We start from the raw sequence: 15,620 nt of genomic DNA, 5'->3' as shown, positions 1-15,620 counted from the left end.
CATTTACGTTAGCCTGCCTTTTAGATTAGCATGCTAAAATTAACCTGCAATATATGTATCTCATGAATATTCATTATACACGTCTCACAGAAAAATACATTTATCATAATTGGTAAGCAAATTATGACAATAATGCACACATCAATTTTGTGATTGTATTTTCCTTTGGCAATTATTGACCAATAGATTATTTGTCTGATCACAATTACATTCACGTTTTAGTGAATGTAATAGTGATTATACGTTTACAGCAATAGCAATTAGCAATATAGTGATTATACGTTTACTAACCAATTAAAATAGCATGTAAGTTTTCTATGTATCAGCCTGTACCCTTTACAAAGGGTACAGCCGATTCAGCCGAGGACGCAGGTTCGAAACTGAGTCACGTCTTTCGGATGGTGACGTTTAAAGGTCGGTCCCAGACGTAAATAATCATATCTGATTGATACACGTCTGTAAAAACCCAACACACACACACACACCCTTTACAAAAAAGTCAATCTTTAATTCACTTCAAATGATCTTTGTGATGGAGTTAATGCGATTGAGATATAAGAATATTCCTATTAGTGGACAATTGCAAATATCGATTATGATGTATCAATATAAACTAGTTCTTCTACCTGAGTCGATATACCAATAGAAGTCTATTACTGTTTGTGATGGCAATCGATTATCTTCATTTTATGTTAGCCTGCCTTTTAGATTAGCATGCTAAAATTAACCTGCATAACTTACATATTTCAGCATTTTTGCAGGCTAACAAAGCATTTTAATTTGCATGCTAAAAAAAGCAGGGCAATTTTGCAGGCTAATTGAACAGGTTAAAATGATTTTGCAGGCTATTTAAGCAGGCTAAAATAAGCCTGATTTTTAAAATGTACAGGTTAAATTAAGCCTGCCTAATTTGCATATTTCGGTAGAAGAACTAGTGATATATTGATACATCATAATCGATATTTGCAATTGTCCACCAATAGGAATATTCTTATATCTCAATTGCATTAACTCCATCACAAAGATCAGTGCTTGCTAAGGAATTAGCCTGCTTTTTAGCAGCTATGCAGGCTTGAGGCAGGCTATAAGCAGGCCTGTCTTTTCGGCCGGGTAAGGCCCTGCCCGCGCAAAGCAAAGCGCGGAAGCTTTGACGTATTTGATAAAGAAGACGATTCGTTAATTGTACCGTTCTCGTCTCTTAATCGTTGTCTGAATTCAGTTTTACCCCCTCCTGCGCGAAGCGCAGAAGCTTTTACGATATATTAGATCAATACTTTTACGTTTCATTATGTTATATAACATTATTCACTGTATATCTACATGTATGTACTTTTAATGCCCTGCATTTTCCAGTAAAATGGAATTGTCCTGGGCTATTGTTCTCCTTTGTTGTGCAAGTTTGAACAATAAAGTGATGTTTAAAAAGAGAAAGAAGACGATTTGTATTACAATTCTTGACTCTTAATTCTTGTCTGAATTCAGTTCCCCCCCCCCTTTCTTGCGCGAAGCGCGGACGCTTTGACGTTTCATTTAATTATTAGAGAAAGAAGACGATTCGTTGTACCATTCTCGACTCTTAATCCTTGTCTGAATTCAGTTTCCTTCGCGCGAAACTTTGACGTTTCATTAAAATTAGTAGAGAAAGAAGACGATTCGCTGTATCGTTTTCAACTCTTAATCCTTGTCTGAATTTCAAAAATGTTCTTTGTCTGCTCCTCTTTCTTCCTACGTCCTCTTCCTTTTCTCTCCTCTCTTTTTGTTGGCGGGATCAACCGCAACTGATCTTCCCTTCTGTTCACCCTTTTCTTTTCTTCTTCCACTTTTTTGTTCCCTTTTAGCTCTCCTCTTTCCCTTTTCCTCCTCCTCTCTCTCTCTGTTAGCGGGGGCGGGGGGGGGGGGGGGAAGGGCCTTTTGCTCCCCCAATCCACAACTTGTTGGCGGGAAAATTGCAACTGATATCCCCTTCTTTTCTTTTCTTCTCCGTCCCTTTATCTCCTCTTTTCCTTTTCCTTCCTTCTCTCTTATTTTTTTGATGGGAGGTGGGGGGGGGGGGGCAAGGGCCTTTTGCTCCCCCCCCAATCCACAACTTGTTGGCGGGAAAATTGCAACTGATATCCCCCTTCTTTTCTTTTCTTCTCCGTCCCTTTATCTCCTCTTTTCCTTTTTTCTTTCCCTTTCCTTCCTTCTCTCTTATTTTTTTTGATGGGGGGGGGGGGAGGAGGCAAGGCCCTTTCGACCTTTTTTCCCTTTTCTTTTCTTCTCACTTCCTTTCCCTTCTCTCTCTCTCTCTCTTTTTTTTTTTTTTTGAGGGGCTGGGGGCCAAGGCCCGCTCGCCGCCCCCCTGGATCCGCGCCTGGGCACTGGAACCCATTGAACTCCAACAACATATAGCTTTTGAGATCATTTTTTTTCTCATCCTTACACCATTCATCAACAAGATTGTGGGTTCTAGACCCTTTGCTTATATCTTGTACAGGTGGCTTATTGGGATGCTATACTCATACATTATTTTACTCTAAATAATGTAGAGCAATTCTGTGATCCAAACAATGTACAGTTGGACACTTCTACTCGCTTTTTAAGCTTAGATTTAAAAATGATAAGTACAAGTCTATACATGCATGCACCTGCAGCATGAGCAATAATTAAGAGCAAGATCATTTTCAGATAAAACAAGAAAAGAAAGATTGATGGTCTGTGTACTTTTTTTGATAGACATATTATTCCAGTCTGAAGAATATAGCGCCCATCTAATAGATAAAACAATCATCATAGCTAGAAGTCCTGTTCTAGTCTTACATTAGCCTATAGCTATTGTGAATTCATAGCATGATTTTAATGTGAATGCATATTTGTGCACAGTAATCACTCAACCAGATGGACCACTTTGTGTTGGCTGATTGGCTTTATAATACTGAAGTTAAAAAAAAAAATCATTAATTTCTAATACTATAATGGCCCATGGATAGTGACTGCCAAGCGGTCATACAGAGACAGACTTACAAACAAGTATAATGACCACAACCACTACTGACATCTCTAATATTTTTTTAACAATTCTGTTGGGGGGGGGGGGAGGGGCGATGTCACCTCTCACCCCCCCCCTTCATATACACTAGTGGCTTAGGGAATAAAGTGATATGGACCCCCTTTCACTTCTACTCCTTGTGTATCACTTATCTTTAAGATCCTAGTAGTAGTGCCTTATCTTTCACATTCCTTTCAATTTATGCTGTGTTTCCTATATATCCCAACCATTTTACTAAAAGATCATTATCACTCCTCCATCTAATCGGTAGAACGCTAACAACATTGGATTAAAAAGAAAGACTTGGTATGCAATAACAATGCAAGAATGATAGTCTGTAGGCATCAAATATCTTTTATTATCTAGCAATAACAATATCATGAAATTACATACTACAGTCAAACCTGTCTACAGTGACCGCCCAAGGGAAACACAAAAAGTAGTCTTTGTAGACAGGTGGTCACTAAAGCAGGTTTGACTGTATCAACCAATCACATCTTAATCAGCTTGAGAAATAAACCCCTCTATCAGCTAATACAGGCTACGCTGAAATATGGTTACATTTATACACTTGCATCCAGGCGCGTACGCAGGATTTTTTCAAGGGGGGGGTTTTAACATTTATAAATCGGTCCGAAAATTTCGCAACGACTCAGCCAGCCGCTGAATAAGGGGGGGGGGGGGGGGGGGGGGGGGGGGGGTAAGAGGACACATTTTTTTTTTTTTTTGGTCCCAAAAAAATCGCAACGACTCAGCCGACCGCTGAATAAGCGGGGGGGGGGGGGGGGGGGGGGGGGGGGGGGGGGGGGGGGGGGGGGGGGGGGGGGTAAGAGGACACTTTTTTTTTTTTTTTTGGTCTCGAAATTTGGAAATTTGACATTTTGCTCCGTTGGGGGGGGGGGTAAGGTCACCTTTTTTAGGTCGGCCATGGGAATAATTTTTTTTTTTTTTTTTTTTTTAATAATTATTAAAAAAAAAAAAAAAAAAAACAAAAAAAAAAAATCCAAAAGGGGGGGGGGGGGGTTTTAGGTTTTTTTTAGGGGGGTTTACACACAAAAAATTTCCAAAGGGGGGGGTTTAACCCCCCAAACCCCCCCCCCTGCGTACGCGCCTGCTTGCATCTCTAGAAGGTTCAGGCAGATAACTCCTAGGATTTATCACCACCTTTCCATACAGGTGGTGCATGTAGGTACATGACGAGTAGTGATTCCAAAGCCCAAATACAGTGAAACCTGTATATAAAGACCACCCAAGGGAGACAAGAACAGTGGTCTTTATAGGCAGGTGGTCTTTATGTACAGGTTCCTTTAGTACATGTTTCAATGAGAAACTATTTTCAAGGGAATCAAGAAATATGGTCTTTGTAGACAGGTGGTCTTTCTATATAGGTTTGACTGTACCTAGATTGACATACATCAATCACACCCTGATAGCTAATATCTTTCATACCTTAATTTGAAAGCTTTATTTTCCCTTTAAACCTGTGTGTGTGGCCATGAGTTTTAACACTAGACAACCATGTTACATATTGCTGCAAAAAAATGGCTACTTAAAACTAAAATTCAATATTAGTAGATCTCAAACTCAATAATCACAGACTTAGCTTGCTCAAATATTTTTTTATAAATACCTTTTATTTGATATTCAAAATATTGAGAAGGACATCTCGTAGTCATAGGTGGCCTAAAAGAGGGGGTTGATTTAAAATCTTATTCTCTTTTAGTCACCCAATAGTGCAAATTTTCCTGGGTTGCTGAATTAGAGGTGCAGTTTGCTACAATATTAAGTGGCAAATACATGTATAGCATCAGTCACAGATATTTCACAAAAAGTATTTTTACAATTCTGAATTTATTGGTAAATTGAGACATAAGTCATGTAGAAATGAATACATGTCTCACATTTTAGTATTCCTGGGGGGTGTTTCACAAAGATCCCAAGTCGAACTTAACTCTAAGTTGGACTTAGATATTATGGAGAGCCATTTGTAGCCTTAAAATAAAAGATATTTAAAAGCAAAAATTCAAGTATTTTAGACTTTTTATTAATTCCACATCAAGAACATGAAATCTCCTTGATAATAGAAAATATGAATCATTTGAATCAACATTTTATGCCTTTTAAAATAACTTTTACAAATTCTTTTCATAGATGATAACGGCTTTCCATAATTGTTAAGTCCAATTTAGAGATAAGTTCAACTTAGGATCTTTGTGAAACACCCCCTGGTTACACAACAGTCACTTCACTTGTCAAAGCATATCACTTTTCTTAGAATTGATCCCCAAAGGAGAGTGACAATGCTATTTAGTCAAAGAAGTATGAGATAAAGAATTGACACGATTAAAGAAAGAAATCTTCAAGATGCTTGATGTTCAACATCAGGGGGGCGTTTCACAGAACTTGTCATCAGTGACAAATGACAATTTGTGTTATAAGATAATGAAATCCTTGCTTCTGATTGGTTATCAGCAGATTTGTCACTGATATTTGTTATTTGTCACTGAAAAAAGGCTTTGTGAAATGCCCCCCGGGAGTCAATTAACTCAACAGAAACAATTCATAAGAAATAGACATCTTAGATAGTTGCTCTTTACATAAAGCTTTCAAGAAGAAAAAATGTTTAAATGAAATACAAAAGGTGTACCGGTTGTTAGTTTTAGGGAAATTAAACTCTTTAAGACGATCAGAAATCTTTTGTTTCCTGAATCATATGATAAGACCATAGGAAATGCAGACAATGATATAAATACCACTGTTTTGATTTCTTCCCCTGTCTTCTTTCACTACCCCTGCCACAATGCTCTCTATCAAATTATATTTAACGATAAAGTTGAGTTCTGGTCATGCGATTGCATTGTGAAAGAAAAGGTGTGGAATCGATCAGAAAAAGTTGATCATCTCGCATATAAGTATTGGTGTGCACTGCAAGGTTCTGGAATCATCAAAATGATAAGAAATCTGGCCCAGTCTTGGTAAAGTTACAAGCACCTGTACACAGAAAGAAGTATTTGGGACTAAACGAACATGTTGCATAAAAATCTGTCCCGGTTTTTGTGATGTTACATGCCATATTTAGAATATTAAGGCATTTAAAGAGCCATGCTTTTCAGGTCACATTTTTTATCTGATATTCTTTCACAAATTATTTGTCACCTCTTCCCAGAACTCAACCTTCTCTTTAAATTAACTTGCAATCATATTCTCACATATTCATTGTACAAAAGAGTCCATAATCAAAAACATCCTCATCACTTCTTGTTTTTAGAAGTTGTCCAATGCACATTATGTGAGATGCCTTTAAGTACATGTACAGTGAAACCTGTCTATAAAGACCACCTAAGGGAGACAAGAATAATATTTTATATAATAATATTTAGCTTTCATATAGCGCTCAATACAATGTCTCTAAGCGCTTTACAAATATACTATTGGTCTCTGTAGACAGGTGGTCACTAAAGCAGGTTTGACTGTACTGTCATAGGTTCACTTGCTTATAATGGTATTTTAAATAATGGGCTCAAAGGCTAAAATAGAAACCCTATATCACCTTACAACCTCTCCTTATCAGTGATGTCTGGATATATCTGACATAGTTATAAATACATTATATTCATGAACCAGCGTAAAAAATACTTTTCTGATCACAGGTGCTCCTTTAGGAAAAGTTGTTGTAAAACTGTGATTTTCTCACAGAGATATTTATGCAGAGCTTTTAGTTGTGTAGCTATCGAGAGCTAAATCGCTCACTGCTCCCATTAATTTTTTGTAAAACTTTCATGAACACTCTTTAGGTGCTACTGTTTAAATAATCTGGATGTTACTATGGGTAAGTAAGCATTTACATTGAGACATGTATCAATGTCATTAGTCCCTTCAGTTGAAAAGTATGTATTGTTTCTCAGCGATTATGGACCTGGTTGAATAGTTTGTATTGTTTCTCAATGATTATGGACCTGGTTGAATAGTTTGTATTGTTTCTCAGCGATTATGGACCTGGTTGAATAGTTTGTATTGTTTCTCAGCGATTATGGACCTGGTTGAATAGTTTGTTCTTGATGACTTGTGACATGAGACCATGGATGACTTCTATTGTGGACTTGCAGCTGGAGGGGAAAAACAGAAGAAGAAAAAAAATGAAGAAATATGAGTAGCTGTGATTACAGAATGGTCCACAAGGGGTATAAAGATAAGCTTGAGTTCTGGTAATGATAGAAAATAAATTATCACAGAATCCAACAAAAGTTACACTGAATGTTCATAAATACAAATAAATGACATTTGACGAACGATTTTGGTAGAAGATGTATAGGGGCTAAGTAATGAGCATAGAAAGATAAGGAAATCAAAGTAAGTAGGCCCGACACCATGTGCTTATTAAACACAGGTCACTATGTGCAAATGAGAGTTGTGGTTTTTATTGAAGATGATTTCCAGCAAGTTATTTTGAGGTTGTTTTATTTCACTGGTTCAAACAATCGATCTACTGCAGGATAAACAATCCAGAATGAATTATAGCCATATTTTCTCTATTTTCTTATAATACAAAAAGTCTTCCTTGTTAAAAAAATAAAAATTACCACTATAATCACTACTACCATCAACAAACATACTTATTGTGTTAAACTTGTTTGACGTTTGTGGAAATAAATAAACTTGAAACAGGGCCTATGTGCGACCATCATCAATATCTCCATCTACATCATGATGCTCCTCCTACCTATCTCTTGTAGCTTTTCCTAGTTTGTCTTCAGCCTTCTTTTCATGGTCCACAGCAAGCATGAAGCTACCTCTCCCTAGCTGACTCTCTGCATTCTCCAGCTTCTCTGAGAGGTCAGACACTTGGCCTATTGTATAGTCAGCATTCTAGCATAAGGAAGAGAGAGATAGAGAGAGAGGGGGGGGGGAGGGAGAGGGAGAGAGAGAGAGGGAGAGTGGACAAGAGAGAGAGAGAAAGAGAGAGGTGGGGGGAGAGAGAGAGAGAGGGGGAGAGGGAGACAGAGGGGAGAAAAAAGAAAGAGGGAGAAAGAGAGGGGGGTGACAAGAGAGAGAGAGAGAGAGAGAGAGAGAGAGAGAGAGAGAGAGAGAGGAGGGAGAGGGAGAGAGAGAGAGAGGGGGAGAGTGGACAAGAGAGAGAGAAAGAGAGAGGTGGAGGGGAGAGAGAGAGAGGGGGAGAGGGAGACAGAGGGGAGAAAAAAAGGAAGAGGGAGAAAGAGAGGGGGGGTGACAAGAGAGAGGGAGAGAGAGGGGAGGGAGAGAGAAATACTATTGTCAAAGGTATGCCTCTGTAAGATTAGCTCTAAATCAACATTTCATGTTTCTATTCTTAATTAAGAGTGGAGATAGGATAGTCAATGGTTTCATTTTTTTAACACAAGACAACCATGACTTCATGATGCTTGCCTAGTTACTCCTGGCAAGTGTTTCAGATTAAGTCCAAGTCTAGACACACTTTTTTGTGTGTGATCCTACACGCCATCAGACATGGTTTGAACATACACAATTCAGTGTATTAGATGCTTTGGCATGGGACATGATAACCCGATGATAAACATACTCTGATGAATTGCTCTGTTGTCAATCTCTCATGAAAATCAAATTTATAACTTCAACCCTGGACCCAACAATATACCTAAGCCCAAGCCTGGGACCCGTTTCACAAAGCTTTTTTTCAATGACAATTGACAAAAATCAGTGACAAATCTGCTGATGACCGATCAGAAGCAAGGATTTTACTAGCTTTTAACAAAAACTGTCACTTGTCACTGATGAAAAGTTTTGTGCAACCAAGCCTTACATGTACATGTTGTAACTGACTGATAGATGACTGATATGACTTTTGATACTATATGATGATACTACAAACAAAACATGGCTTCTTTATGGCAATATTCTACATCTGACCTCTGACCTCAGTGGCGTCAGAGGTCAAACTTACTGTGAGTAAACTTGATGAGCTGAGCGTGTTGACCCAGTATTTATTCCAGAGAGATTCCAGTAGCTTGCGATCCAGGACCGATTTGAAGTAGGAGATCTCTAGGCTGTAGTATTGCTTGCAGTGGACACCAAAGTCTTCTATCTTGTTAAGTGGAATGGTCTGGTATTCAGAGGCCACATCATCAGGTGGCTTGTAACCCTGAGGGAGGAAGGAATCAAGAGGATCTCAATAGTTAGTACACTTCATGGCCCCATTTCACAAAACTTGTCATCAGTGACAAATGACAGCTTTTGTTATAAGCTACTGAAATCCTCGTTTCTGATTGGTTATCAGCAGATTTGTCACTGTTTTTTGTCATTTGTCATTGAAAAAAGGCTTTGGGAGGGGGAGGATCATATATCATATTATTTTGAAGTTTAAAAAGCTGTAAGGATTATAAATATTAAATTAACTTTAATAAGAAATTACTTCATTATGAACATGTCCTTAACTTTTTATGACTATTCCAAAAAGGACATCAAACTTTCAATCTGACATCCTCAAGTATAAGGGTCCAATGGCCCAAGGAAACTCAAAAGTCAAAGGCTGAAAAATCACCTTAATTAACTTCTGATCAGGACAGGGGCACCCTGCAAGAGGTAGAGGTGACGCACACACCCCCTCAAAAATGTCCATCAACAAACCTGGTTCACAATATCCCCCAAACTGATGACCTTTTCCCTCATGACTGTTGGATAAATGTTTCACTAACTTGTCAGCAAATTGTGTCTTACACCCTGGTTTCAAAACAGTCTAGCCATGCATCTGTTACTGGAAGCATTCTGAATGTGTAGATCAGAAGGGCATTTCACAAAGACTAAGATCGACTTAATTTGGACTTGAACTATGGCAGGCAATTCATGCCACTGGTTGCTCTCACCATTGGTCTCTCAAGGGACGTCACAAATCTACAGAATTTAACTTTGTTCGATAGTTCATTGTTTAAGATTATTTTTTACTTACATTGTAAACATAATTTATATTTAAGACTTTTTTCTTCAACAAAGGTGAGAGCAAACAGTGGCATGAGTGGCCTCCCATAGTTCAAGTCCAACGTAAGTCGATCTAAGTCTTTGTGAATCACCCTCCTGAAAAACCATTTAAGAAGAACAATTTACCTTTGGATATGTTCTGAAAGCACCGATGTTCACCTTCCCTGCAGATATCGTTCTCACTGGATCAACCTGTATGGAAGACATGGTTGATTATCATTTTACCTGACTGCTAAGAAAGCATGTATATGCTTGTAAGTAAGCAACCAGGGGACTGACAGCTTTAAGTTCTCTCCGAGGGACTTGGCAATGAGGATTAATGCCTTACCAAAGGGCACAAGCGCATTGACTTGGTTTCAAACCCGGGACCTCTCAGTTACGAGACCACTGCTCTACCACCAGGCTGTTTGCCTCCTTTATAACATTATAACAGGTTTGATATGGTTGGTGTAACTAAATCTTATTTTCAGCTCTGGTAATCAACTGTATTGTGGCAGAAACTGACCTATTTGGTATTCCTTTTCATACATGAAATTTAAGAACAAGTAAAAACGTTGACAGACTAACAGAAACTTCCTGGAAATCACATACCAGATGTCCTTCAAACACCCATTTTAATTCATTATTTTATTCTCATTATCGTTATTTCATTCTCATTCTCATTATTTCATTTTCCTTCATATTTCATTCATTACAAGATCACCCGTAACTGTGAGAAGTGATGATCTGATGCCGATACATTTTATAATTGTAAAATGTCACAATAATTTCAACAACAAAAAGTTCTTAGTCTATTAGTGAACTAGCAAATACCCCTAGTTCTTAAAATCTGTAAACATTTAAAATGATATTTTCACATTATCATCTGAGAGGATACGACATCCTGCAACTCTGTTCCACATCTTATGTAGTGAATTTGAAATTCTTTAAAATGTTAGCCAGTGTTGCATGAAACCATACAATTATGTACAGAATTGGAATATAAGACTCACCACGATGGCCACAAAAGGCTCTTGGAACTGTTGATTGAGCATCTGTGTTCCTACATCAATACCTGACAACCAGCATCCATAGCCAGGATGACTGTGATACCAACCGATAGCGTTCTCTAAACGACCAACCTGTAAAGATGTGAACACATTACAGTTTATACAGTAGGCTTGCGGGTGCACCATGTGAGAGAGAGAGAGAGAGAGAGAGAGAGAGAGGATTGAGGAGTCCTGAAAAGGACTCTCGGTAATCTTTCTTGAGGGTGTGTAGTCCTAACATTACAGTTTACTCACTTACTAAAATTAAGATGACCATGTGCTACTGACTATTATAAAAAATTGCATGCATATATTTCAGAAACTATAGTCAGATTTCAGCTTAGGTTTAACATTTATCTGCTTTGTTTTGTTTAAGCTGATGTTAGGTTTTTTGTCAGATTTCTTTGGTTTTACATGATGATAGGAAGATACTAGCAGTTCAAGGATATTGTTAAGTTTCTTCCTCAAATGAAATATTAAACAAATGAGAAGTAGAAAATAACTCTGATTCCTCCCTGGAAAGTAAATGCTAAACAATGGCAACCTGCACTGCACGTGTAAAACCTATGAGGACTGTGTGTATACACTAGAGTCTACACACACATACACAGTCTCCAAGCAAAGTCAGTGCTGAGACTGATGTGCGGGGAGTCATCGGGGTGACAGGGTCCTAGCGAAAGGAAGTGTATCCATAGCCGTTATCTGGCATTCCTTTCGGGCATTTACACTACAATTCACCTGAAATCATGGAAAGAATAGCAAATGATCTCATACAGTATGTATCTTTTGATACAAACAACACAAGATTATATTTAAAGGTGTAATTCAAAGAAAATCACAAATACACTAAAAACTGGTAAGCTAACAGATGGCCATCGTACAAGTTTTTAGGTCAACCACATATCGGGTGATTTATAAAAATACAAATAGAACCACCTCCATAGCAGCTGGGATATACAAGAGATTTGCCAGAAAAATAACGATGTTTTAATGACGTCACAATATGGACCAAAACTGCCCATGCAGACGACATCCCATAAAGAATGAACATAATTGCAAAGCTATTATTTGTCAAATTATAATGAGTTTAGTGTATATAAATGTAATGGCATGTCAAACCATTCAAAAAGGGGATATGACCCGATTCTGATAACTAAAATCTTTTGCTTGTAAATACACAGGATAGGGGTTAATTAACAATCAAAGAAACCAGACTTTCAAATTGAAAACCCCCAGGAATGATATTAAGGACGGCATTTGTTCCCTCTTGAAATGCCAACTTACCATGGTGTACGCAGCTGAATATACAATGGCCTCTTATTTTGTTTACAAGCGACAGATTCCTATTTTGTCCACAAAAAAACCTAAACTATGGTCGGAAAATAAATCGCCAGGGCCTGAAAACTGGCATCCATGTTAAAATACAGTTGTGAACTACACACACAGTATGAAAGTTTATACGTTCACATCATTGTATGAAAAGCAGACTTGACCCTTGACCCTTACCTGTTTAGCATTTTCAATATAAGCAGCCATGTATTCATATGCTGCAGCCTGTGCATTGACGCGTGTCTCTGTGCCTTCTACCGGAAGAGCAAAGCAGTCCATCACTATCATTGTCTCACCATCCACCTGTGAACAATCAAACATGTGGGGGAAATATGGGGGGTGTTTCATAAAGATCCTAAGTTGAACTTAACTCTAAGTTGACACTTGAAATTTTATGGAAAGCCACTAGCATCTTTGAAATTATTTTGTTAAAGTTATTTTAAAAGGCACAAAATGTTAATTCAAATCATTTATATTTTCTATTATCAAGGAGATTTCATGTTCTTTGATGTGGAATTTATAAAAGTCTAAAATACATGAATTTTCCCTTTGAATATATTTTTGTTAAAGGCTACAAATGGCTCTCCATAATCTTTAAGTCCAACTTAGAGTTAAGTTCAACGTAAGATCTTTGTGAAACACCCCCATGGTCTAATTTCAATTGCATCACACACTTTTGAAACGCTTCACGGCCCCATTTCACAAAACTTATCATCAGTGACAAATAGCAGTCACTGAGTATTTTAGTTATAAGCTAGTGAAATCCTTGCTTCTGATTGGTTATCACCAGATTTGTCACTGATTTTTGTCCTTTGTCATTGAAAACAGGCTTTGTGAAATGGGTCTCAGCCTCCCAGGCTTTCAGCTAATGAAAAGTCAAATTGCTCAAAGTCTTCATATGGCTCACTTTCTAATTTAAATTTTCAGGAAAGGAGAAAGAAGAAAATCGCAAATAACTTCACAACTGAACAAAAATAAGATTCTTAATATTGCTATGAAAGCTGATTCTGACAAATACATTTTATTGTTCTACTCAGAAGTTACACTTTTATCTATTCATCTACCGGTACACATGTCACCACTCTTAGTACCAACATTCCATATTTCTTTCTCTTTATTTGTCTATCATATATTCATATATTGATTTACTTCGATACCCGATTATCTTAATATTTGATTTAGTGAATTTGTTTATCAAAAATCTATTTCCTTCTATTTTTTTATATTTATGGTGGTTCTGAGGTCGGTAGGGAGGGGGGGGGGGGCGTGATGTCTCCAAATGAAATCTAATAGCATTCCCCCCCCCCCAATCAAATAAATAAGTTAAGTCATATTATTTACATGTATTCATAAAAAATAAACCATAAATAACTTTTTAAGACAATGAGTTAAAACTACCTTTCCAAGAAGAAGTCCCATGACTTCTAAAGTTCCTCCTGATCTAGCATGCATCACCATCTTCAACAATGCCAGAGCAGATATCTTGATATACTTGAAATATTGGTTGCTGTGAAAACAAATTGTAATAGAATGTACAGAAAAGATAAATATGCAGCATGGTCCATTACTGAAACATATGCATCAAGATTCTATTTATACATGTACATGTAGGTCACACCATTTTTAAAAACTTTTAACCTTATTTCTATTTAATTTTTTAAAATTTATTTGTTCATTTATTTATTCATTAATTTTGTTGTTATTGTTTCTTTCTTTGAGAATGGTTGGTTTCACAAATGACTCTTGCTGACGTTTCAGTCCAGTCACTAATTTTTCAAGTCTTTGTTTTCTAGCCTCACCCTGTAACTCCCCATAATTTGCTTACCGCAGCGTGTCATAATGTCTTGCTATGTTGTTAACCTTCATTACATTCACACTCTGGTGACAAATGAGGCAAAGTGGTTTACCTTTCTCTTCTATGAAGAAATGCTTCAGAGACCAATCTGATTTCAAGTTTCTACCTTCATCAGAAACTTTCCTTTTCTTAATTTGCAGGTCTCGAACTCCCTCAAAATGCGGGAGGGTTGACAGCCCTGCTTACATGAATTTAATGAGGATCTGAAATCACAGTCGCTTACTTCACGCATGCGTGCGCGCCCGCACACCTTCGTCAGTATGGTATGCAATTGTATTGTATTTGTGCAGCGGTTCGCTGTGAAAACTGCGACTGTGAGAAAGTGTTCATTAGCTCGTTAATTTGGGGAAAAATACTCCAAAAAAGATAAGAAAATTTACACAAAACTGTCGAAAGGGGTAAGAAAAACTAGAAACACAACGACTTTTAAATCATGAATATTAATTATTTGAACAATTGATTTTGTTGTATGTTTTAGTAGGGTATCTCCACGCCGGAGTTACGGGTCAAAAATGGATACAAAAGTACACTAGTCTAGCGCTAGACCGAATTTTCCGTCTCTTTCGTTCGTTAGCCTCTTATTGGGGTAGGGTCGGCCGGCTCTCTCTTTAGAGACGGAAGCCGTTTATACACGTCCTTGCTAACGCCACGGCCAGTCCTGGTCGTAGCGTTTTGCCCCCAAAATCCCCCAAAATGTCATTTTACCTCGAGCATGTTATATTGTAAATTAGGCCTAGGCTATAATAAATCAGTTCCACTTACCAACTTGACTGAAATAATCAGTTTAATAGACCTAGTCCCTTTTTAGGAAATTATGGGTCAAAATCGGAATCCATGTTGAAAAAGATTTTCAAAATGGATTTCGATTTTGACCCATAATTTCCTAAAAAGGGACTATTAAACTGATTATTTCAGTCAAGTTGGTAAGTGGAACTGATTTATTATAGCCTAGCCCTAGGCCTAATTTACAATATAACATGCTCGAGGTAAAATGACATTTTGGGGGATTTTGGGGGCAAAACGCTACGACCAGGACTGGCCGTGGCGTTAGCAAGGACATGTGTATAAACGGCTTCCGTCTCTAAAGAGAGAGCCGACCCTACCCCAATAAGAGGCTAACGAACGAAAGAGACGGAAAATTCGGTCTAGTCTAGCGCCAGTTACATGCAGCTGGCCTTGCCTTGGGCCCCCTCAAAATTTACAGCACAAATTGCAACGGATGGGACCGGTATAAACTTACTCTTTCGTCCATGGTTTTGCTTGCAGTATCTCATGCTGCTGTTTCTTGTCGTACTTGTAAATTTCATCCACACTTTGAACAAGATCAACGTCGTTAGACATCTCCCATGTCTTTTGTGCTATTTCACGATCCATAATCACAGATTTTCTTCAGAATTTTGGAGAGATGTTC

The 15,620-nt window shown here is 37.8% G+C and overlaps 1 protein-coding gene across 1 annotated transcript; it reads right to left on the bottom strand.

Annotated features, from left to right (window-relative positions):
* Window positions 1-6,664: 6,664 nt before the first annotated feature.
* LOC115929494 (COP9 signalosome complex subunit 5) lies at window positions 6,665-15,620 on the bottom strand. The gene is made up of 8 exons (XM_030998509.1): window positions 15,450-15,620; window positions 13,753-13,861; window positions 12,532-12,657; window positions 10,990-11,118; window positions 10,124-10,189; window positions 8,967-9,164; window positions 7,749-7,894; window positions 6,665-7,134 (listed from the first exon to the last, which is right to left on the bottom strand). Exons 1-8 carry the CDS (start codon window positions 15,581-15,583, stop codon window positions 7,050-7,052), a joined length of 993 nt encoding a protein of 330 aa, XP_030854369.1. The 5' UTR covers window positions 15,584-15,620; the 3' UTR covers window positions 6,665-7,049.

The sequence above is a fragment of the Strongylocentrotus purpuratus genome, unplaced genomic scaffold (genome assembly GCF_000002235.5).
Source record: "Strongylocentrotus purpuratus isolate Spur 01 unplaced genomic scaffold, Spur_5.0 spur5_contig_860, whole genome shotgun sequence".
NCBI lineage: Eukaryota > Metazoa > Echinodermata > Echinoidea > Camarodonta > Strongylocentrotidae > Strongylocentrotus > Strongylocentrotus purpuratus.
The sequence above is the reverse complement of the archived record's forward strand: the minus strand, read 5'-3'. Positions and strand labels throughout refer to the sequence as shown.

Coding starts and splice junctions, on each gene's coding strand:
- LOC115929494 (XM_030998509.1), bottom strand. CDS start 15,583: ATGGATCGTGAAATAGCACAAAAGACATGGGAGATGTCTAACGACGTT. Junction 11,119..12,531: donor ATATTGAAAATGCTAAACAG/GTAAGGGTCAAG, acceptor ACATCTTTACAG/GTTGGTCGTTTAGAGAACGC. Junction 10,190..10,989: donor AGCCTTTTGTGGCCATCGTG/GTGAGTCTTATA, acceptor TCTTCCATACAG/GTTGATCCAGTGAGAACGAT.